Source organism: Rhinopithecus bieti, unplaced genomic scaffold, assembly GCF_001698545.2.
Source record: "Rhinopithecus bieti isolate Rb0 unplaced genomic scaffold, ASM169854v2 scaffold_13857, whole genome shotgun sequence".
NCBI lineage: Eukaryota > Metazoa > Chordata > Mammalia > Primates > Cercopithecidae > Rhinopithecus > Rhinopithecus bieti.
In genome coordinates this window covers 176,984-201,701 of record NW_016807741.1, presented here as the reverse complement: position 1 = coordinate 201,701, position 24,718 = coordinate 176,984, and the positions used below count along the sequence as shown (strand labels likewise).

Sequence of the window (24,718 nt, the reverse complement as noted above, 5' to 3'; positions counted from 1 at the left end):
TGTTTGCTCTTGCTTCTCTAAGTCTTTTAATTGTGATGTTAGGGTGTCAATTTTAGATCTTTCCTGCTTTCTCTTGTGGGCATTTAGTGCTATAAATTTCCCTCTCCACACTGCTTTAAATGTGTCCCAGAGATTCTGGTACGTTGTGTCTTTGTTCTCATTGGTTTCAAAGAACATCTTTATTTCTGCCTTCATTTCGTTACGTACCCAGTAGTCATTCAGGAGCAGGTTGCTCAGTTTCCTTGTAGGTGTGTGGTTTTGAGTGAGTTTATTAATCCTAAGTTCTAATTTGATTGCACTGTGGTCTGAGAGACAGTTTGTTATAATTTCTGTTCTTTTACATTTGCTGAGGAGTGTTTTACTGCCAATTATGTGGTCAATTTTAGAATAAGTGTGATGTGGTGCTGAGAAGAATGTATATTCTGTTGATAGGGGATGGAGAGTTCTGTAGATGTCTATTAGGTCTGCTTGGTCCAGAGCTGAGTTCAAGTCCTGGATATCCTTGTTAACTTTCTGTCTCATTGATCTGTTGTCTGATATTGACAGTGGGGTGTTAAAGTCTCCCATTATTATTGTGTGGGAGCCTGAGTCTCTTTGTAGGTCTCTAAGGGCTTGCTTTATGAATCTGGGTGCATATATATTTAGGATAGCTCTTCTTGTTGAATTTATCCCTTTACCATTATGTAGTGGCCTTCTTTGTCTCTTTTGATCTTTGTTGGTTTAAAGTCTGTTTTATCAGAGTCTAGGATTGCAACCCTTGCTTTTTTTTTGCTTTCCGTTTGCTTGGTAGATCTTCCTCCATCCGTTTATTTTGAGCCTGTCTGTGTCTTTGCACGTGAGATGGGTCTACTGAATACAGCACACTGATGGGTCTTGACTCTGTATCCAGTTTACCAGTCTGTGTCTTTTAATTGGGGCATTTAGCCCATTTACATTTAAGGTAATTTTTTATGTTTGAATTTGATCCTGTCATTATGATGTTAGCTGGTTATTTTGCCCATTAATTGATGCAGTTTCTTCATAGTGTTGATGGTCTTTACAATTTGGCATTTTTTGCAGTGGCTAGTACTGGTTGTTCCTTTCCATGTTTAGTGCTTCCTTCAGGAGCTCTTGTAAGGCAGGCCTGGTGGTGACAAAATCTCTGAGCATTTGTTTGTCTGTAAAGGATTTTATTTGTCCTTCGCTTATGAAGCTTAGTTTGGCTGGATGTGAGATTGTGGGTTGAAAATTCTTTTAAGAATGTTGAATATTGGCCCCACTCTCTTCTGGCTGGTAGGGTTTCTGCCGAGAGATCTGCTGTTAGTCTGATGGGCTTCCCTTTGTGGGTAACCCGACCTTTCTCTCTGGCTGCCTTTAACATTTTTTCCTTCATTTCAACCTTGGTGAATCTGACAATTAGGTATCTTGGGACTGCTCTTCTCAAGGGTATCTTTGTGGTGTTCTCTGTATTTCCTGAATTTGAATGTTGGCCTGCCTTGCTAGGCCTGGATAATATTGTGAAGAATGTTTTCTAACTTGGTTCCGTTCTCCCCATCACTTTCAGGTACACCAATCAAATGTAGATTTGGTCTTTTCACATAGTCCCATATTCAGGTACACCAATATTCAGGTACACCAATCAAATGTAGGGTACACCGTATGCAGGTACACCAATCAAATGTAGATTTAGTCTTTTCACACAGTCCCATATTTCCTGAAGGCTTTGTTCATTTCTTTTCACTCTTTTCTCTCTCATCTTGTCTTCCTGCTTTATTTCATTAATGTGATCTTCAGTCACTGATATCCTTTCTTCCACCTGATCGAATCAGCTCTTGAAGCTTGTCTATGCTTCACGAAGTTCTCGTCCTGTGGTTTTCAGCTCCATCAGGTCATTTAAGCTCTTCTCTAACTGGTTATTGTAGTTAGCCATTTGTCCAACCTTTTTTCAAGGTTTTAAGCTTCCTTGTGATGGGTCAGAACATGCTCCTTTAGCTGGAGAAGTTTGTTATTACCAACCTTCTGAAGCCTACTTCTGTCAGTTCCTCAAACTCATTCATCCAGTTTTGTTCCCTTGCTGGCGAGGAGTTACATTCCTTTGGAGGAGAAGTGGTGTTCTGGTTTTTGGAATTTTCAGCATTTCTGCTTTGATTTCTCCCCATCTCATCTACCTTTGGTCTTTGATGTTGCTGACCTATGGATGGGGTTTTGGTGTGGATGTCCTTTTTGTTGATGTTGATGCTATTCCTTTCTGTTTGTTAGTTTTCCTTCTAACAGGTCCCTCAGCTGCAGGTCTGTTGGAGTTTGCTGAAAGTTCACTCTAGACCCTGTTTGCCTGGGTATCACCAGCGGAGGCTGCAGAACAGCAAATATTGCTGCCTGATCCTTCTCTGGAAGCTTTGTCCAAGAGGGGCATCCACCTGTATGAGGTGTCTGTTGGCCCCTACTGGGAGGAGTCTCCCAGTCAGGCTACATGGAGGTCAGGGACCCACTTGAGGAGGCAGTCTGTCCATTATCGGAGTTCGAACACCATGCTAGGAGAACCACTGCTCTCTTCAGAGCTGTCAGGCAGGGACGTTTAAGTCTGCAGAAGCTGTCTGCTGCCTTTTGTTTAGATATGCCCTTCTCGCAGAGGTGGAATCTAGAGAGGCAGTAGGCCTTGCTGAGCTGTGGTGGACTCTGCCCAGTTTGAGCTTCCCTGCTGCTTTGTTTACACTGTGAACATAGGCCTACTCAAGCCTCAGCAATGGCAGATGTGCCTGTCCTCGCCAAGCTCCAGCATCCCAACTTGATCTCAGACTGCTGTGCTAGCAGCGAGCAAGGCTCCGTGGGCATGGGACCCGCCAAGCCAGGCACTGGAGGGAATCACCTGGTCTGCCAGTTGTGAAGACTGTGGGAAAAGCGAAGCGTAGTATTTGGGTAGAGGTGTACTGTTCCTCCAGGTGCAGTCACTCACGGCTTTCCTTGGCTAGGAAAGGGAAATCCCCCGACCACTTGCGCTTCCCGGGTGAGGCGATGCCCCGCCCTGCTTCAGCTCGCCCTCCATAGGCTGCACCCACTGTCCAACCAGTCCAAATGAGATGAACCAGGTACCTCAGTTGGAAATGCAGAAATCACCCAGTGTCTGCGTTGATCTTGCTGGGAGCTGTAGACCAGAGCTGTTCCTCTTTGGGCATCTTGGAAGCAACTCCAGGTCTGAGTTTCTGTTTGTGTCCGTGATATACATCCCCAGTGCCTAGAATGATACTTGTTACATAGGTAGTGCTTGATCCATGTTTGCATAAAGGAATCTTTCTCATCATGAGGTTTGTCTAAACAAGCTGTTCTCCCTAAAATTCTTGTACTCAGCGTTATGTTGAAGCATCTCGTTATACATTGGAAAGATGAAGTGTGTAGTGGGACTTTGAAACTTCTTTTTAATCTAGAAACGTTAGCATTTTTAGACCCTTCTATTATAATATTTATAAAATTTATGCTATAATAAGAAACATGAGGCTGGGCACAGTAGCTCACACCTGTAATCCCAGCAGTTTGGGAGGCCAAGGCTAGTGGATCATGAGGTCAGGAGTTTGAGACCAGCCTGGCCAGCATGGTGAAACCCCATTTCTACTAAAAATACAAAAATTAGCTGGGCGTGGTGGTGCATTCCTGTAATCCCAGCTACTCAGGAGGCTGAGGCGGGAGAATCATTTGAACCTGAGAGGCGGAGTTTGCAGTGAGCTGAGATGGCGCCATTGCCCTCCAGCCCGGGCAACATTGCGGGACTCCATCTCAAAAACAAAAACAAAACATGTATGACCTAAATTAGGCTTATAGATGAACCATTGCAGAGTGATAATTAATTCCACCGTTGTTTGCCTTGTGATCTTTGGTGCCATGTCTGCACATATTTCATGATTTCTGTGTTTTTACGGTTTCTATTTCAGATCTCCCTCGAGTTTAGAAATCTGGCTGAGAAATACCAAACGGTGATTGCCGACATTTGCCAGAGAATGGGAATTGGGATGGCAGAATTTTTGGATAAGCATGTGACCTCTGAACAGGAGTGGGACAAGGTTAGTCTTGTAAAACAGTGTCTGTGTGTGATGTATTACACACAGCTAGCAATCCTCATAGTGAAGCTCAGAACAAGAAAAGTTGTTCACTAGTTCCAGGCCCTCTGGTTTTACAATTCATCTGTTTAGGTTGAATGTCTCATCATAGACCCTTTGGAATTGATTCCAAACCAGCAGCTATGTAGGATATCGGCCAGGTTAGGAGTAGGGAATTGGAGAGAAGTGATTATCTAGACAAAGGGATATAATTGACCATGAAGATTAAACTACACATCAAAACATAAGGTAGGGTTAGGAGTCTTGCCTATTTTTCATAGGAATGGTGTTTGCAAGACTTATCACTTCTGTGGAAGCAAAGACATTTTATTATTTTAAAGCCAGTCAAATTTAACAGTCAAAGACATTTCAAACATCTAAAGTGTTGATGTATTTCATACCTTTAACAGTGCTTAAATTAGGATCTCCAAAGAGATGCTGCTACATAGTCACCAAGTTAGTGGGTCTAAGGTCTTGGGTCTCTTAATTTTTCAAACCTCAAAACATGACAGCAATAGCTTTGGAACTGCTGGTTTGTGCTTCCCAAGTTAACAGCATATAATGAGTGCCAGAAATCAATTTCTGCATTTAAGGTGAGGTTAGCCGGGCACTGTGGGTTACCTGTAATCTCAGCCCTTTGGGAAGCTAAGGTGAGAGGATCATTTGAGCCTAGGAGTTGGACACAAGCCTAAGCAACATAGTGAGACCCCATCTCTCAAAAAATCAAAAAATTAGTAGGGCATTGGTGGCATGTGCCTGTGGCCACAGCTACTCTGGAGGCTGACGTGTGGGAGGATCGCTTGAGCCTGAGAGTTCAAGGTTGCAGTGAGCCATGATTGCGCCACTGCACTCCAACCTGGGTGACAGAGCAAGACCCCATCTGAAAGAAAATAAAGTTGAAGTTAAAACTTCTGGCCAAGAACCAGCACTGGTTATGATAGTAACTTCATTTTCTGTTGTGCAGATTTATTCAGGAAACTTAATTGTAGGTTGTTGAATAGAAGTTCTGATCAGATAAAACTGAATTTTTTTGAGACAGGGTCTTGCTCTGTCATCCAGGTTGGTGTGTAGTGGTGTGATCACAGCTCACTGCAGCCTCAACCTCCTGGGCTCAAATGATCCTCCCACCTCAGCCTCCTGAGTAGCTGTAACTACAGGCGCATGCCACCATACCAAGCTAATTTTGTATTTTGTATTTTTTTTTTTTTTGTAGAGAGAGGGTTTTGCCATGTTGCCCAGGCTAGTCTCAAACTCCTGGCATCGAATAGTCCTCCCACTCCAGCCTCCCAAATGTTGGGATTACAGGCATGAGCTACTACTGCACCCAGCCAAATATTTTAAGGAGTTTTTTTTTCTTCAACTTTGGAGGAAGATGAATTATGTACATCTCCATTTTAGAAGTATTTCTACCAAAAGAACTATAATCTTAAAATATATTTTTGGATAGTACTATAGATATACTAATGATTTTTTTAAATTTCTAGTAATTCTTTTTAAGATTTTGTATAGCTGCCCAAAGCTAATTTATTTACATGTAATTTCAGCAAAATGTTCCTTTTTTCACGTTACTTTTCTCCTAGAACAAATTTCAAGTGCTTTCCCTTTGCCTGTTCATTGTGCCCCGATTCGTCTCTGGCCTTGTATTGCTTTCAATCAGAGGCGACTTTTGTTTTTTTTGAGACAGGGTCTCACTCTGTCACCTAAACTGGAATCCAGTGGCACAAACAAGGCAGCCTTGACTTCCCAGGCGCAAGCAGTCTTCCTTGCCTCAGCCTCGTGAGTAACTGGGACCACAGGCATGTTGCTACTGTGCCTGGCTAATCTATTTTAATTTTTGTTGTTTTTGAGACAGGGTCTTGCTCTGTCGCTCAGGCTGGAGTGCAGTGGCATGATCAAGGCTGACGGAAGCCTCGACCTTCTGTGCTCAAGCAGTCCTCTCACCTCCGCCTCCCGATTAGCTGGGACTATCGGTGCACACCACCACACCTGGCTAATTTTTGTAATTTTTTGGTAGAGACAGGTTTTCATCATGTTGCCCAGGCTGGTCTTGAGCTCCTGGAGGACTCAAGCGATCCACCTGCCTTGGCCCCCCAGGTGTGAGCCACCACAGTCAGCCTTTTAAAGTTTTTTACAGAGATAGGGTCTTGCTTTGTTGGCCAGGCTTGGTCTGAAACTCCTGGGCTCAAGCAATGCCCTCTCCACAGCCTCCCAAAATTCTGGGATTACAAGTGTGAACTTTGGTCATTGCCTAACTTTTACCCTTCCTAATGACACTCCAGAGCTTACCTTCTTTACTTTTCTCTTCTTAAGTTAACTAATAGACAATTATTGTATGTGAATGTTGTGTTAAGTTGTCTTAGGATACCCTTTTCAGAGGAGGATAGCTTATAACAAATTGGTGTCTTGGAAAAAAAGTATTTGACAATTAAGACTTGCCTTTACTGAAATCTCTTTTGAGAGAGGGAAAGTTACACTATCCCTAAAAGAAAAATTGAAAAAAAGGGGGGGGCCGGGCGCGGTGGCTCAAGCCTGTAATCCCAGCACTTTGGGAGGCCGAGACGGGCGGATCACGAGGTCAGGAGATCGAGACCATCCTGGCTAACACAGTGAAACCCCGTCTCTACTAAAAATACAAAAAACTAGCCGGGTGACGTGGCAGTCACCTGTAGTCCCAGCTACTAGGAAGGCTGAGGCAGGAGAATGGCGTGAACCCGGGAGGCGGAGCTTGCAGTGAGCTGAGATCTGGCCACTGCACTCCAGCCTGGGCGGCAGAGCGAGACTCCGCCTCAAAAAAAAAAAAAAGGCGGGGGCGGGGGGGACGTTTTAGCAAAGTTGTTAAAGCCTGGCACTTAAGTCAGACTACCTAGTTTTGAACCCTTAGCCCCTGCCACAGACATGGCAGCCCCACCTTCCTGGGTTCAAGTGATCCTCCTACTTCAGCCTCCTGAGTAACTGGGACCACTGGCATGTGCCACCGTGCCTGGCTAATTTTTTTTTTCTCAGATGGGCAATGTTGGGCAAGTTAATTAACTTTGTGCCTCAGTTTCCTCATCTGAAATGGAGATCATAGCGCTATGTACCTGATAAATGTTTGTGAGGATTGAATATGCAAAGTTCTTAAAACAGTGTCAAGAACATATGATAGTTATTTGTTCTTTCATATAATGGTGATTCTGAGGGCCTGCAGATCTTCAAATGTTTTCAGGTTGGTCAAAAAAAGATTCAACTATACTTAGTATTGTCTTAGTTTCTGTTAGCCAGAATATTCCATCTTTCATCGTTGCCTTCTCTCACAATTTTATGTATCAAAAAGTTTATTGTAAAGCTAAGCCAGGTGTGGTGGTTTGGGCCTGTAATCCTAGCACTTTGGGAGGCCAAGGCGGGCAGATCAGTTGAGGTCAGGAGTTCAAGACCAGCATGGCCAACATGGTGAAACCCCATCTCTACTAAAAATACAAAAATTCGCTGGACGTGGTGGTGGGCGCCTATAAATCCCAGCTACTCAGGAGGCTGAGGCAGGAGAATCACTTGAACCTAGGAGGCAGAGGTTGCAGTGAGTTGAGATTGTGCCACTGCACTCCAGCCCAGGTGACAAAGTGAGACTTGATCTAAAAAAAAAAAAAAAAAGTTTATCGTAAGGTAAGGCTAGACACAGTGGTGTTTGCCTACAATCCCAGCTATTTGGGAAGCTGTGGCAGAAAGACTGCTTGAGCCCAGGAGTTTGAGTCTAACGTGGGCAACATATGAGACTCTATCTCTGAAAAAAAAATAGTAAAATAAAATAAAAAATGTTTACTAGACTAGTTTTTTTCAATAGCCTTTTATTATAGTAGCAGTACATGTGCATTGTAGAAATTTAGAAAATAAGGTAAAAAATAAAAACATCAGATTCCGATCAGCCAGAGACCACTGTTAAATCTTATGAGCACATCCTTCTTGGATGTTTTTTTTAAAATTCTGGTATGTATATTTGTGTTTTAAAATCAAAATGCATTCTTACCCATTCTGTTTTGAACCTGCTTTTTTGGAGCTAATGATCTCTAGTGTGTCCCTTTTAATAAAAATTCCATTATTAAAGTACTTCAAAAATCATCTCTTGCAGTACTGCCACTATGTCGCTGGGCTGGTAGGAATTGGCCTTTCCCGTCTCTTCTCGGCTTCAGAGTTCGAAGACCCCTTAGTTGGTGAAGATACGGAACGTGCCAACTCTATGGGCCTGTTTCTGCAGAAAACAAACATCATTCGTGACTATCTGGAAGACCAGCAAGAAGGAAGAGAGTTTTGGCCTCAAGAGGTAACAGATTCAGGGTAGTTTGGGGGAAAAAAATTTTAGACATTCTCTGAAAAATCATTTAACTCTTGAGATTGGGAGTGACAGAAACACAAGTCAGACCTCCCCCAGGCAGCGTAAGAGGATGTGGAAAATCGGATAGTTTGAGATGAGCTTGCTTCAGATAGACTGGCCGAATCCCAGGATTACACGTTGTAATCAGTGTATTCAAGCCTTGCTGTCTTTGCTTTCTTTCAGACCGTCTTTCTCCAGGTGGTGGACATGATGATAACCCATGTGCACTAGCTTAACAAAAAGTTCTTAGGAAGGGCTTTGTTCGGCCCAGTGCGGTGGCTCACGCCTGTAATCCCAACACTTTAGGAGGCTGAGGTGGGCGGATCACCTGAGGTCAGCAATTCGAGACCAGCCTGGCCCACATGGTGAAACCCCGTCTTTACTAAAAAATACAAAAATTAGCCAGGTGTGGTGGTGTACACCTGTAATCCCAGCTACCTGGGAGGCTGAGGCAGGAGAGTCGCCAGGAAGCAGAGATTGCAGTGAGCTCAGATCACACCACTGCACTCCAGCCTGGGCGACAGAGTGAGACTCCATCTCAAAAAAAGAGGAAGGGCTTGGTTCTTCTGCCCAGCCCTGAATCAGTTGCTATGCAACTGAGTTCTCCAGCCTCACCTGGATTATGTCTACACAGTACACACAGAATGGATTTCCCCCAAAGAAAGAATTCTGCCGCAAGAAGGGGAAAGGGATGCCAGGTAGACAAAACACTCCAGATGTCTGTAATAAGAGACAAGGGTCGATCTTTAACTTAATTAAAACATAGACAGGGAACGGAAAGATTTTGATACTGATTTTGTTCAGAAAGAAACTAGAAAATTTTATGACTGTTTCCTGAATTTATTCCAGCATTTACCTTTTGCTTTCCATAAAATTGTTTCCTGCAGCCAAGTACTTTAAATTTTTAAAAAGATGAGTGAGGCGTCTCATACTTGTAATCCCAGTGCTGAGGCCAGGAGTTCAAGACCAGCCTGAGCAACACAGCAAGACACCATCTCTACCAAAAATTGTTTGAAAATGATTCTGCTGAAAGAGAGCAAAAATAAAAATTAAAGAAAGTAGAAAAAACTAAATTTAAAAAATTAGCCGGGCATGGTGGCATGTACCTGTATTCCTAGCTATTCAGGAGGCTGAGGCACAAGGGTCCCTTGAGCCCAGGAGCTCAGGGTTGTAGTGAGTTATGATCACACCACTGCACTCCAGCCTAGGTGGCAGAATGAGACCATCTCAAGAAAAATAAGTGACAAAGGGGGAAACAATATTTGCAACTCACAGAGCAGATAAAGGGTTCATATTCCTAATATAAAAGAACTTCTAAAAGTTAAGAAAAGACCAACTGCCCCATAGAAAATGGGCAAGGAGATAAGAACAGATTGTTCACAGGAAGAGACATACAGATGATTATTAAAATCTGAAAAGATGCTGAGTCTTACTCCTAAGAAAAATTCACGTTTAAACTACCCTGGGGGCCGGGTGCGGTGGCTCACGCCTGTAATCTCCACACTGGGAGGCCAAGGCGGGAACATCACTGAAGCCAGGATATCAAGAACAGCCTGGACAACGTAGTGAGACCCTGTCTTTATAAAATAAAAAAAAAAAAAGTAAAAATTGGCCAGGCACAGTGACTGCCCGCCTATAATGCCAGCAGTTTGAGAGGCCCAGGTGAGTGGATCACTTGAGTTCAGGCGCTTGAGACCAGGCTGGCCAAGATGGCAAAACTCCATCTCTACTAAAATTACAAAAATTAGCCAAGCGTGATGGCATATGCCTGGAGTGCCAGCTACTTGGGAGGCTGATGCAGGAGAATCGCTCAAACCCAGGAGGCAGAGGTTGCAGTGAGCTGAGATCGCACCACTGCACTCCAGCCTGGGTGACAGAGCGAGACTCCATTAAAAAAAAAAAAAAAATTTAAAAATTAGCTGGGCATGGCGGCATGCCCGTATAGTTCTAGCTCCTTGAGATACTGAGGCAGGAGGATTTCCTGAGCCCAGGAGTTCAAGGCTGCAGTGAACCATGATCACACCACTGCATTCCAGCAGCCTGGGTGACAGAGCAAGACCCTTGTCTCTAAAAAAAAACAGAAACAACAACACTACCCAGAGCTCGGCCACGGCCTTTTAAGTTTCCTAGGTGACTTGTGTGCAGCCAGGGTTGAGAAGCCACTCTTGTCTACCCATCTTTTACTGACAACAGGGCTCCAAGAAGGGAAGGGGTTTGTCTGGGGATGCACAGCGAGGCAGTGGCTGCCTTGGAAGTAGGGTCTCAGTCTCCTGGCTGCTCGGCCAGCACCTGACCACTGTTCCATTGTCTCCCAGACAGAACATCAGCCACAGGCATGTGATTCATGAGCATGAGCCACACCATCCTGCACACACAGGCGCAGAGCCCTGCTCTTCTCATTCACTTCCTTTATCTGTAAAATAGAATTATTTCTACCGCAGTATGGTGGTGTGAATAAAATGAGATGAACTTCTAGCACAGAATGCTTAATAAAGGTTCTGGACATTTCATAGTAGTTGAATCATGCCAAATGTGGTCCTAGGTGATTGGCTTCTTTTGCTAGTGTGTTTTTTTTTTTTTTTTTGTTTCTTTGAGATGGAGTCTCGCTCTGTCGCCCAGGCTGGAGTGCAGTGGCCGGATCTCAGCTCACTGCAAGCTCCGCCTCCCGGGTTCACGCCATTCTCCTGCCTCAGCCTCCCGGGTAGCTGGGACTGCAGGCGCCGCCACCTCGCCCGGCTAGTTTTTTGTAGTTTTTAGCAGAGACGGGGTTTCACCAGGTTAGCCAGGATGGTCTCGATCTCCTGACCTCATGATCCGCCCGTCTCAGCCTCCCAAAGTGCTGGGATTACAGACTTGAGCCACTGCGCCTGGCTTGCTAGTGTGTTTTCAGGGCTCTTCCATGCTGGGGCATTGCATCAGTGCTTTATTCCTTTTTATTGCCCAGTATTATTCCACTGTGTGGACAGACCACATCTATCCATTCATCAGTTGAAGGATATTTGGGTTCTTTCCATTTTTTTGGCTATGGTGAATAGTACTGTGTACATTTGCATATAAGGTTTTGTGTGGATGTGTGTTTTCCTTTTTCTTGGGTCTATACTGAGAAATGGAATGGCTGGTTCATACAGCAGCTCGAACCTTGTGAGGAGCTGCCAGACTCTTTTCCAAGGTGGCCCCACCATTTTACATTCCCGTCGGCAGTGTGAGAGTTCCAGTTTCTCCACATCCTCACCAACACTTCTTGTTATCTCTTTTTAACTGTATGTATATATACTTAACATTTTCTTATTTATAATGTACATAATAGAGAATTTGCCATTTTAACTATTTTTAAGTGTATCATTCAGTGGCATTAAGTGTACATTAATGATTTTATATAACCGTCAACGCTATCTTTCCAGAACTTTTGCTAGCTTCAGAGAATCCTCTAAATAATATCATTAAAAATCATCAAGCCGAATCCCACTGTTAGAACTGAGGGTTTTATTTTACTTTCTAATTATCAGGATCCAGGGAGGTAATATACTTAGAGGATAGACTCAGCTCGTTTCCCAGGTATGGCTTTCAGCAGCATTCTTACCAGAGTAGGAATATAATATTAGTCATTATTTAGAGGCCTGGCCATCTTGAGAACGTTTAGTGTTTAGTCTACAGTACAATTATAACATTTTTGAATATCGGGTTTTTTTTTCAGAAGTAGACTGACAGCTCTAACAGGAGCCTCTTTAGACTGAATTCGTCCAAGTAGTGCAGCGTCGCACTAATTGTCCCTAAGGACATGCTCTCCAATACTTAACTCACTTCTAGGTTGCAAATGGACCCTTACTGGTAGTCAGAAATAGCTATTGCATGGAGCTTAAAACAAACTTGATCTTGGTGAAAGATGAGTGTGCAGCTAAGAGAGACTTTACTGTATATCATTGTTTTATTTTTTTTTTGCCACCGCACCCAGCAAATTTTTGTATTTTTAGTAGAGGCAGGGTTTCACCACCTTGGCCAGCCTGGTCTTGAACTCCTGACCTCATGATCCACCCTCCTCAGCCTCCCAAAGTGCTGGGATTACAGGCGTGAACCACCACGCCCAGCCTGTGTCATAGTTCTTATGCACAAAGATCCTTTAATATTATTTGTAAATTCTCCCCTGTGCACATGCTGACCTGTTCCTTAATCTTCTCATCTGTCTAGGTTTGGAGCAGGTATGTTAAGAAGTTAGGGGATTTTGCCAAGCCGGAGAATATTGACTTGGCCGTGCAGTGCCTGAATGAACTTATAACCAATGCACTGCACCACATCCCAGATGTCATCACCTACCTTTCGAGACTCAGAAACCAGAGTGTGTTTAACTTCTGTGCTATTCCGCAGGTAGGGAATGGGACTCCTCTGGGTGGATATGGGGCTAAAGGGAGTGGGGTGGGCGTAAGGGTGGATTTTGCTGTGCTGTATTCAAGGATATGATTCCTTGAAAAGATGATGGCTCCAATTGATTGTGCTGGGGGTTTCATAGCACCCCGCTTTGCTTCCAGCCACCAGACTCATCTCAGCCTTGAGGTTAGGCCTGCTCCTTTTCAGAACCTTCTTTCTGGATTTACTCTTTTCCACAGCTGTTCTAAACTAGTTAGGTTCTTATCCTCAGCTAAGTCAAGGTCTTTGGCCTAGATTTATGAGGAGTGCTGGGTAAAACATGGGTGAGGCTGTTATCATTAAAAAGTCTTCATTACGCATGTAATTATTGCTGTCCTTTTCCTAGACCCAGGATAACAAGAACCTGGTCCTGTAGACCTAGTCCCTCAGTATGCTAGGACCTTACACTTTTTAGTTGCCTTTACCAAGTATTTCAGATACTACTGCAAAAATAGCGTTTAACTGATTTGGGAACTTGGTTTGATCTTGTTCTAATGACCAACTTGGAATGGTGGTTGAAAGTAAAATCTATATCCTTGTCTCATGTTTCAATTTACCTAGAAATAGTTTATCTATGAGCACAGGAAATTAATCCCCTTCTGTTGTTCTCCCCTGGCATTAGTTTTAAATATGTAATGATTATGTTTGTTGTAGGAAAATAGAAAAACAAGTAAAACAGAAATTTCTTTCCGTATATTATGTTGAAATAGATATTTCAGATCTAATAATCCATTGCTCTAGCATGGAAAATGTTGGATTTACTTGTGTTTGCTTTTTCCAAATAAAATGGAACTTTTGTGGCTAAACTGTAGAATTGTTTTAGACTGCTTAATTCTGTGTGTTGTTGAGAAAGGCAGTAGTCGGGAAGGTAAAAATCTTGGCGTACTTTCTTCGTGGGTATTTTTTCTTGATTAATTACATCTTAGTTCATTAGCGGTTAGCAATTGCCCATTCGACAGAAGGTTTTTTTACCTTTTTGTGATAATGATAGCTTACAACACTATCTCTTCTTTTTTCCCCTCTCTTCTTGCTCTCTGTAGGTGATGGCCATTGCCACTTTGGCTGCCTGTTACAATAACCAGCAGGTGTTCAAAGGGGCAGTGAAGATTCGGAAAGGGCAAGCGGTGACCCTGATGATGGATGCCACCAACATGCCAGCTGTCAAAGCCATCATATATCAGTATATGGAAGAGGTGGGTTTTTATTTAACTACTTGGATAATTTGTAGCTACTTTTATGATTTAGTAATGTCACTGTTTAAACATGTTTGGATATTAGATGATCCTAACAACTCACTCTCCTATGGCCTAAAGAGACAGGAGTTGATATCCTTTGTTAGGAAACAAATCTATGCACAGGAGTCGAGCAGATTGCTCACTGCTGTGTAGTACCCTGGCGAGAGGAGATAAATGGAGCAAGACTGTAGGATGGAGCCCCTGAGTACAATCATAGATTTTGAGCTGCAAGATGATGCAGGAGGCCAACCAAGCTTCTTGCTGATGGTGAGGAATGTGAGGTTGAAGCTTGTCTGTGCTGATGCAGTACGCAATTGAGTGGATCTCTGGCTCCCGTCCATGTGTCCTGACACCCAGTCAGGTACTTTCATTATGCCACAGGCCTCAGTTGAAAAATCACAGTAGGGAATTTAGGCCAAGGATAAGCCATCCAGTTGCAATTATTTCCTAAATTTTCTTTGGAAAATTTCATTTCAAATACCAAAAGCATGCTATAAAAAGAAAACATACCTTCTCAGGTCAAATCTGTAATACCTGACTAGGTTCAGAAAATTTATTTCTGGCCAGGCACCGTATCTCACTCCTGAAATCTCAGCACTCTGGGAGACCAAGGTGGGAGGATCACTTGAGGCCAGGAATTTAAGACCAGCCTGGGTGACATAGCCAGACCCCATTTCTACAGATAATTTAAAAATTAGCTGATCATGGTAGTACGCGCCTGTGGTCCCAGCTGCCTCAGGAGGCTGAGGCAGGTGGATCACTTGAGCCTGGGAGGTCGAGGCTACAGTGAGCTGTGTTATCTCATCATTGCACTCTAGCCTGGGTGATAGAGTGAGACTTTGTCTCAAAAAAGAAATTACTTCTTAGAGACCAGAAGTCTCTGTAATGTCTAGACCCTAGAGCAGCGGTTTGTCAATGGAGGTGATTTGCTCCCCTCCCACAAGAGGACAGGAATCGGCTGCTACTGGCATCTGGTGAGCAGAGGCCCAGGATGATGCTGTGATCCTCAGGTGTGGTCTTGTTGAGATTGAAACACTGTAGACTTTATGAAAACATACACACCCCTCATCATTTTTTCTTTGCCTGAGCTCCCTCCCCAGAGGTTACCATTGTCCATGGTTTTGTACATCCTTCTAGTCCCCTTGTTATGCCTTTACAGGAATATGGTTTGCAACAGTGTTTTCCTCTAAATAGAATTATACAAAATAGCTATTTCTGATTTCTCTTGCATGTTGCATATTGTCCTTATATTTCCTCCCTACCTTCTGTCTGCCATAGAAATGCTGATGTCCAAAACTTCTATCAGAGGCACCTATAGAAGTCTAAGAGAAGGCCAAATCGCTTTTAAAAATCCTAAAATTTTATAGTCACTAGATGAAAGTATTCAGCCACTGACCAAAAAAATTGCTACCAAGGAGACGCTCCAGTTTGCCATGTAGCCAGGACTTATTTTGAGCTATGTGCCTGGGGTAGTGACCGAGTAGGTGGGTAGGAGTAATCTCAGGGAAACTCGAGCCCCAGCCTCATGGCTGCAGTGATCATTTGAACCCAGGTCTGTCTGACATCAGAATCCATGATGTAAACCCCAATTCTAAGGGGTTCAACTACCCTTTCTAAATGGAATCCTGCCATATTAAGCACCATTTCTTCATTTTATATAAATTAGAAACATTTTATGTAGTAAGTTCAGAGTGTTTCAGTTTTGCAGTTTTATTCTGATCACTAGTTTTAGAAACCAGTTTTTATTTTTATTTTTTTTATTAATTTTTTTTGAGACAGAGTCTCGCTCTGTCGCCCAGGCTGGAGTGCAGTGGCCGGATCTCAGCTCACTGCAAGCTCCGCCTCCCAGGTTCACACCATTCTCCTGCCTCAGCCTCCAGAGTAGCTGGGACTACAGGGGCCCGCCACCGTGCCCGCCTAATTTTTTTTTTTTTTTGTACTTTTAGTAGAGACGGGGTTTCACCGCGTTAGCCAGGATGGTCTCGATCTCCTGACCTTGTGATCCGCCCGTCTCGGCCTCCCAAAGTGCTGGGATTACAGGCACGAGCCACCACGCCCGAGAGAAACCAGTTTTTAAACATTTTGTGGCCAATTCCATTACTGTATTAAAATTCAGATGTATTTGATTTTTCCTTAACTACTGGAATTAAATCCTAGTGGTAATTCATAGTTTGAGGGTAAGGGTGGGGTGGACAATCTACAGTTGGCCGAGCCCTGTTTTTGTGAATAAAGTTTATCTGAATACAGCCACTCCCATTTGCTTCTATATCTTCTGTGGCTGCTTTTGCAAGGTAACGGCCGAGTTGAGGAGCTGTAACGGGGATGACTTGTAAAGCTAAAAATATTTTTGGCCCTTGAATGAGAGGTTTGCTGACCTCTGGCTTAGGGCATCAAGTTGTTTTGTTTAAAGTTACCCTAGTAAAACTCAAGGCATTTGGGGAGAAATGTTAATATTAATACTTAAGTTGATTTGATTTAGAAAAATCTCTGAAGATTTCTCAGTCTTAAGCCGTAGAACCTGTTAATGGTTTTAGTTTCAGCAGTAAGGACATTTTACAAGTAAAGTTTTAAATGAAAACATGTTGTATAAAAGCCACAAGTCGTCTGGCCTCCTGCTGGTGTCCAGATATGAACACTGATCCCGTTTCTCCTCGCTGACCGAGTCTGTCCTTTGCAGTGAGAAAGGAGGAAATGTTGACTCTGTAGGATCTCTGGACTTAGTGTTGTAGCGAGCATGCACCTGGAAGGGGCTTGCCAGAGGACCTCCTGATGCATCTCCAGTGCTTAGTGAGGACTTGGGAGTGCAGCCCCATGCCTTCCCAAGCAGGTGGCCACACTCTGCAGGGCCCTCACCCCACCGTGGAGCAGCCGCCACTTTAAACCAGCCTGGACGCCTGTCAGTTGGGGAGAAGATCAACCTGCTATTTTGGGATATAAATAAATGCTCAGCCAAACGGCCAGAAACCCCCGTTCCCCTCTCTGCCAAAGTGATTCCTTGGCAGGGAGAATCTTGTTCGTGTCTCTGCACACTTTCTGTGCCCTCCTGTGGTTAAGTCAGAGCATCATCAGGCTCTTTGGACCCCAGGTGCCTTGCTGCTCAAGGATGGTCCCCAGCCAGCAGCCGCTGGGGATCACCTGGGAGCCCGTTAGACATCAGCCCCCACCCAAACCTGTCAAATCAGAATCTGCCTTTTTTTGTTTTTTGCCAAATGATGTTTTTGCTTTAATGGGAGTTTAGATGTTCATAGATGAGAGTTTTAAATGATTATCAAACTGATTCCATATTCTGTTGTTGTAAGTAGAACTGCTGAGACCTGGAAGTACCACATGGACTCACAGAGGAGCTCCTGTAGCACAGCATTGCACAAGAGCTTATTTCAGTCCAGTAAGCACTTACAGGAGCCTCTGTCATTTAATCATCAGGCCCGGCACTGTGGCTCACACCTGTAATCCCAACACTTTGGGAGGCTGAGGCAGGCAGATCACTTGAGGTCCGGAGTTCGAGACAAGCCTGGCCAATATGGTGAAACCCCATCTCTACTGAAAATACAAAATTTAGCCAGGCGTGGTGGTGCACACACTTGTAATCCCAGCTGTTTGGGAGCCTGAGACATGAGAATCGCTTCAACTCAGGAGGTGGAGGTTGCAGTGAGCTGAGATGGCACCACTGCACTCCAACCTGGGCAGAGTGAGGCCCTTTCTCAAACCCCTCAAGTATTTCTTTTGCTTCAACTATATGCCAGGCATGTAGATGAAAAGTCTGCCACAACCTGTCCTTGACAAGCAGATGTAACTCCTTGACCGAGACTGGTAGGTTTTTAAGACCTGAATAATTGAGTTTGCAAAAACCTACTGTGTGCTTTCAGGTAAATGGAAAGTGGGGTTTGGGCTAGCAACCAAGCATCTAGACGGTCCCTTTGGCCTTAGCGGCTCTGTTTTAGGTAAGGCCACGTCTGAGGACCAGTGACTGCAGCTTCTGGCTGTGCTGTCATGCCTGTATATTAGAAGTGATCATCAAAGGACTCAAACGTTTTGCCACTAATTGTATTACCGGGGACCGTCACAACCAAGATTTCTCTTCATTTATTCACCTTACTTATCTCCTGGAAGGGCACTGTGAGGTGCTGGGGATGGGAAGATCAATGTGGCTCAGCCGCTGCTCTTGAGGGCCTCCGGGGTGCAGTATGCACACCTGTGCTTCCCGTTTGCTCAGGAAGACAGGCTTTGCGATGAGAAGGCTGGGGCTGACATCCCCACCTTATCATTGGGGTGGCTTTGGGTAAGTTACTTCATGTTCTCTGAGCCTCCCTTTCCTCGCTGGTAAAATAGGCATAAACTACCTACCAGTGGAGGGTTGTAAGTAGCCACGGAAAATGTGAAGCACATAGCACTTACCATTTTCCCCGTGTCTTTCACAGATTTATCATAGAATCCCCGACTCAGACCCATCTTCTAGTAAAACAAGGCAGATCATCTCCACCATCCGGACGCAGAATCTTCCCAACTGTCAGCTGATCTCCCGAAGCCACTACTCCCCCCTCTACCTGTCGTTTGTCATGCTCTTGGCTGCCCTGAGCTGGCAGTACCTGACCACACTCTCCCAGGTCACAGAAGACTTTGTTCAGACTGGAGAACACTGATTCCAGATTTGTCCGTGGTGAAGCTCACCATAAAATGGATTTACTTTTTTTCTTTAAGGATGGATGTTGGCTTCTCTTTATTTTTTTCCTCCTACTTTAATCCCTAAAAGAACTGTGTGGCCGGGGCCTTTAGGAAAGTGAGATGCAGTTGAGAAGAATGTAAACATGAAAGCAAAGGGCGCTTCACCCCAGCAACCTGTCCTTGTGGGTGATGATCACTGTGCTGCTTGTGACTCATGGCAGAGCATTCTGTGCCACAGTTTAGGTGAAATAGCTGCGTATGTGACTGTCATGAGATCCTATTTAGTGTGATCCTGGCTAGAATGATAATTAAAAGTATTTAATTTGAAGCAACCTTTGAATGTTGACAATAGTAGAAAATGATGTGAAATTTATTTCTGTTGAGTTCCTATTTTTCTCATCGTTTTGTTTTCTTTAATTGGGTTGAATGGAGTAGATGGAAATATTTATGGTTTAGGTGACACTTAGGTGTTTCCTAAGAATGCAAACTGCCTTTTGCACGCGAAGGCTGGGAATAAAATTCTGGGTGTTCTCCTATTACCGTAAGGGAGTTTAGCTTTCAGAGAGAAACAGCAGGATTGCCTTTGACCCCATTTCAGAAGATTGGCCTTCAGTTAAGGTGGACATTTTGAGATTTTATAATAAAGAATTTAATTGCTCTGCATTTGTCAAGTTCAGTTCACTTGGAAGCCTGCCTGACTGTGGAAAAGATGGAGCTCAAGAATGGAGTTGATGGCCCAGCGTGGTGGCTCATGCCTGTAATCCCAGCACTTTGGGAGGCCGAGGCAGCGGATCACTTGAGGTCAGGAGATCGAGACCATCCTGGGTAACATGGTGAAACCCTATCGCTACTAAAAATAAAAAAAAATTAGCTGGGTGTGGTGGCGGGCCCCTGTAGTCCCAGCTACTGGGGAGGCTGAGGCAGGAGAATGGCTTGAACCTGGGAGGCGGAGCTTGTGATGAGCTGAGATCGCGCTACTGCAGTCCAGCCTGGGCGACGGAGTGAGACTCCATCTTTAAAAAATTGTAAAAAATTGTACAAAAAAAAAAATTAAGGTTATTTTTTTCCCCAGCAGTTTTCTTTTTTAAAGTTACCAGTTTATATATTCAAGTCTTAAGAAAGGCAAAAGCTGTCTTCAGGTGATTGGCTTGGGAGCAGAACAGTACTTCTGCTGCTTGGGGTTTTACCTTCCTCTCTACCCTAGGGCAGCAGAGCTTGTGATGTGCTCTCACTGAGGCGCTCAGTGCGTCAAGGAGGCCTGTGGACCCTTGAGTTGAGAATCGGTGTACTAGGGCATTCATTACTTTCTAGAAGCCATTAATGCTACAGGAACTCATAGTATATAGTCTACTCTTCTGCAGCCCCTCGTGGATGGTGGCTTAATCATTGAATTTGAGTTGTTCCCAGCGCAATGTTGGATTTGCATTGTTGTAAACACACTTTTGCTGTGACCACTGACACCAAAATTAGTTTGGGTCCAGGGAGACCTCAGTTAATTGGTTCATTTGAGGCTTAGCCCTGGACACATTTGTCACCAGCCAAGATAACTTGCCAGATGGAATACAGCCAGACCAGGGGTCCCCAACCGCCAGGCCTAGGACTGGCACTAAACCTACTGTTCCGTGACCTGTTAGGAACCGGGCGTCACAGCAGGAGGTGAGCGGCGGGTAAGTGAACATGACCACCTGAGCTCCACTCAGCATTAGATTCTCCTGTGTGGCTGCGCGTGTGAGGAATCCGGGCTGCGTGGCTGCGCGTGTGGGGGATCCGGGCTGCATGCTCCTTATGAGAATCTAATCCCTGATGATCTGAGGTGGCAGTTCCATCCCCAAACCATTCCCCTCCCTCTGTCCTTGGGAAAATTGCCTTTATGAAACTGGTCCCTGGTGCCAAAAAGCTTGGGGACAACTGAGCTAGACGCAGCAGTATTTTCCAAGGAATTAAAGCCTCAAAACTTGGTTTGAGATTTCAAGGTAGGTTGTTACAAATCTGCGTGTTGAAATCTAAGATTTAGTTCTGCCAAAGTTCACGTGAGACTGACCAACCTGCTGGAAAGAGCTTTGGTTGAGTGGGGCCTGCGGAAATCTCTCCTGACATGGTCATTACTTGTGGGACCACTTCCTGAGCTGTGTGGTTTGGGTGATTTCAGGTTTTTTCTATCCGTAAAGCTATGTACGTGTTTCTACTCGCTGACTTGTACAAAGGTATTCGCTCTCATTGCATTCTGAAGCTCTTTGAAAACTTGTTTTCCTTCTAAGTATCTTCTCTACTAAGGTTGCCAGATAAAATACGGGATGCTGGGCGTGGTGGCTCACACTGTGGTCCCAGCTACTTGGAGGGTGTTGGGGCTGAGGCAGGAGGATCGCTTGAGGCCAAGAGGTTGAGGCTGCAATGAGCTGTGTTTGTGCCACTGCCCTCCAGCCTGGATGACAGAGCAAGACCCTGTCTCAATATAAGTGTAAAATATCAACTGTCATTATATAAGAAAAGAGAAAAGAAAAACATAAAACACAGGATGCTCAGTTAAACTTGAATTTCAGATAAACGTTACAATCTCAGCTCAGTGTAACCTCCGCCTCCTGGATTCAAGCGATTCTCCTGCCTCAGACTCCAGAGTAGCTGGGACTACAGGCACATGCCACCACGCCTGGCTAATTTTTGTATTTTTAGTAGAGATGGGATTTTGCCATGTTGGTCAGGCTGGTCTCAAACTCCTGACCTCAGGTGATCCGCCCACCTCAGCCTCCCAAAGTGCAGGGATTACAGGTGTGAACCACCGTACCCGGGCAACAGCCTTATTTTTTAGAATTACACTCTAAATATTGCATGGGACATGTTTAGACTAAAAAAATTGCTTGCATGGCTGGGCACGGTGGCTCACGCCTGTAATTCCAGCACTTTGAGGGGCCGGGGGGGGCAGATGACCTGAGGTCAGGAGTTCAAGACCAGCCTGGCCAACATGGTGAAACCCCCATCTCTACTAAAAATACCAAAATTAGCCAGGCTTGGAACATGCCTGTAGCCCCAGCTACTCGGGAGGCCAAGGCACAAGAATTGCTTGAAACCAGGAGGCAGAGGTTGCAGTGAGCCGAGATCACGCCATTGCACTCCAGCCTGGGCGACAGTAAGACTGTCTCAAAAAAAAGAAAAAACAAGAAAACTTGCGTATCCGAAAATTCAAAAGTAGTTGGCCATCTTGTATTTCTGTTTGCTAACTCTAGCAACACTACCCTCTACCCCCCACTTCTAATATAATTTTATAGCATCTCTGGCATACAGTCTACTTGGATCCTACCTAATGGTGGAATATTTTAGGTTTTCCTCAGAGGAGCCTCTGACCCGTCTGAATCTAGGACCATAAACAATGACAATGGTTGGGAACAAGAGTTTGACGTCTGCATATGGGAACTTCTGGATGCCTGTGGCCAAGTGCGGGGAGGGCCCCTTCCTCCGTCTACTGAGCCATTTCCCAGGGGCTTGGGTGTGTTATAGGAGGAAGAGGGCGAGTCCAGCATGTTAACAAGCATTCTAGGTTATTCTTAGCAGTTTTGGAAAGAGTTCTAAAGAGGCTGTGGTTCTCAGACTTTATATCAGAATTGCCTGATTGCTGGGACCAAAGACTTTGACACAGTAGGTTTGATGGGGTGCCCAAGAGCTTGCAATCCTAAATTCTCAGGCATTTTTCTAATCAGGGAGCAGTTGGAAAGGCGTTCTGAGCTTGAATGTACCTGGGAGACACCTGGGGTCTTGGCAGATGCAAATGCTGGTTCAGAGGTCTGGCCTTCTCACACTCTGAGGAGCGCATTTCCCAACAGGCTCTCAGGTGACGGCCGTGCTCCTGGTCTGTGGACCACTTGAGTATGGCTGAGGCACATTAAAGAGGGCAAATTACTGCTTTCTTTAAAGAGTGGCAGCCGGGCACGGTAGCTCATGCCTATAATCCTAGCACTTTGGGAAGCCAAGGCAGGTGGATCACTTGAAGTCAGTTCGAGACCAGCCTGGTCAACATGACGAAATCCCGTCCCTACTAAAACTACAAAAATTAGCCACATGTGGTGGCGGATGCCTGTAATCCCAGCTACTTGGGAGGCGAAGACAGGAGAACCGCTTGAACCCAGGAGACAGAGGTTGCAGTGAGCCAAGATCATGCCACTGCACTCTAGCCTGGGTGACAGAGCGAGACTCCATCTAAAAAAAATTTTTTTTAAAGGCAGAGGTTGGACTGCCTACCTATACTCTAATTTCTATTCTGGAGTGACTCTCTGGAGAGTCTAGGTAGACTGAAAAGGCACTGTCACCTCCACCTGTCATGTCACTTGGACAAGAATCTAGGAGAAACTACTGAACTGAGGCGACAAAGTGATCAATGGGGTGATCTGAGGTGCATTAAAGCACTGAGCTCTGTCCCAGTCACAAACACTGCAAGGCAGGTGTTTCTTTTTTTTTTTTTTTTTTTTTTTTTTTGGAGACGGAGTCTCGCTCTGTCGCCCAGGCTGGAGTGCAGTGGCCGGATCTCAGCTCACTGCAAGCTCCGCCTCCCGGGTTCCCGCCATTCTCCTGCCTCAGCCTCCCAAGTAGCAGGGACTACAGGCGCTGCCACCTCGCCCGGCTAGTTTTTTGTAGTTTTTAGTAGAGACAGGGTTTCACCGTGTTAGCCAGGATGGTCTTGATCTCCTGACCTTGTGATCCGCCCGTCTCGGCCTCCCAAAGTGCTGGGATTACAGGCTTGAGCCACCGCGCCCGGCAGGGCAGGTGTTTCTAACAAAGCCTTAAGCCGATGTCAAGATGCCCCACAATTCCTTCTGTCACTAGCCCATTCCCGCTGGCTCCATGCAGAGGCAGGGAGGGAGTTGCAGGTGGGGATACGATGGAGGTGAGGGAAGACAGTGCACGTGGAATGATTCAACTCAGTTTGGGAGCAGGTAAAACTTTATTGAGGTTATGAATATACTCTAGTTGAAACCGGATAAGTGGTTATGAATTGTGGCTTTGGTAACCTTTGTTAAGCATCTCTTAAGTGCCATGATGAGCACAGCCTTTCCTACAATGCTCCTCAGATACTCAGAGCTTATTTGATGTAGCTTCTGGTTCCTAACTTCTGAGTCACATCAGAAACCAAACTTCAATGCTTCTGGAAAGAGCTAGCCCCACACCACCTCAGTTGGGAAGGGGAGTACTGAGGTGTACCTTGGCAGGGCAGTGGAATGATTGCGGGGTCTTCTAGTTTCCTCTACACCAGGAACTGCTGTAACATGATTCTAAACCAGGGCTATGCAAAGCACTAGAGTTCTTAACCAGCAATGCAAACCAGTGGCATACAAATTCAAAATACTGTATACAGGCTCTGACGCCAGCCCAAACCAAGACTAGAGGGCATCCAGGGAGATGTGGTCCTCCACGGGATGGCATCTTGGTTATGTGAGATCACCAAGACACCCGGCCTATTTTATGAGCTGAATCCTCAGGCTGCTGCTGGATTTGTGGCTGATAAAAAAGAGAGGCCAGGCATGGTGGCTCACGCCTGTAATCCCAACACTTTGGGAGGCCGAGGCAGGTGGACCACCTGAGGCCAGGAGTTTGAAACAAGCCTGGCCAACATGGTGAAGTATCATATCTACTTAAAAATACAAAAAGTAGCCAGGCATGGTGGTACGTGCCTGTGATCCCAACTACTCGGGAGGCTGAAGCAGGAGAATCGCTTGAACCCAGGAGGCCGCAGGTTGCAGTGAGCCGAGATGGCGCCACTGCCCTCCAGCCTGGGCGACAGAGAGGTTCTGTCTCAACAAAAAAATAGAGCACAGCTGTGTTGTCAGTTCTTAAGCAAGGGCCAGCTTACCAAGGACTTACAGAGAAGGCGGATGAGGATGCCAGGGAACTAAGAGGGAGGGATGCCATGCTTGAAAGCATGGCTGGGGCAGCGAGAAGTTAAGATGAGGTCCCAAGAGTCGCAAGAACCTGCAGTTCCAGGACGTAATTCTCTGCAGGGATGAGGACAGACAGCAGCCACA

The 24,718-nt window shown here is 45.1% G+C and overlaps 1 protein-coding gene across 2 annotated transcripts in view; it reads left to right on the top strand.

Annotated features, from left to right (window-relative positions):
• Positions 1–19,373, top strand: part of FDFT1 (farnesyl-diphosphate farnesyltransferase 1) — a 40,348-nt gene extending 20,975 nt beyond the window's left edge. For both annotated transcript variants that reach the window (XM_017883680.1, XM_017883679.1), the window contains 5 exons: positions 3,903–4,031; positions 8,170–8,361; positions 12,598–12,774; positions 13,854–14,006; positions 18,467–19,373. In XM_017883680.1, coding sequence (XP_017739169.1) covers positions 3,903–4,031; positions 8,170–8,361; positions 12,598–12,774; positions 13,854–14,006; positions 18,467–18,688 — 873 coding nt within the window. In that variant the 3' untranslated portion in view covers positions 18,689–19,373. The remainder of the gene's footprint in view (positions 1–3,902; positions 4,032–8,169; positions 8,362–12,597; positions 12,775–13,853; positions 14,007–18,466) is intronic.
• Positions 19,374–24,718: the final 5,345 nt, after the last annotated feature.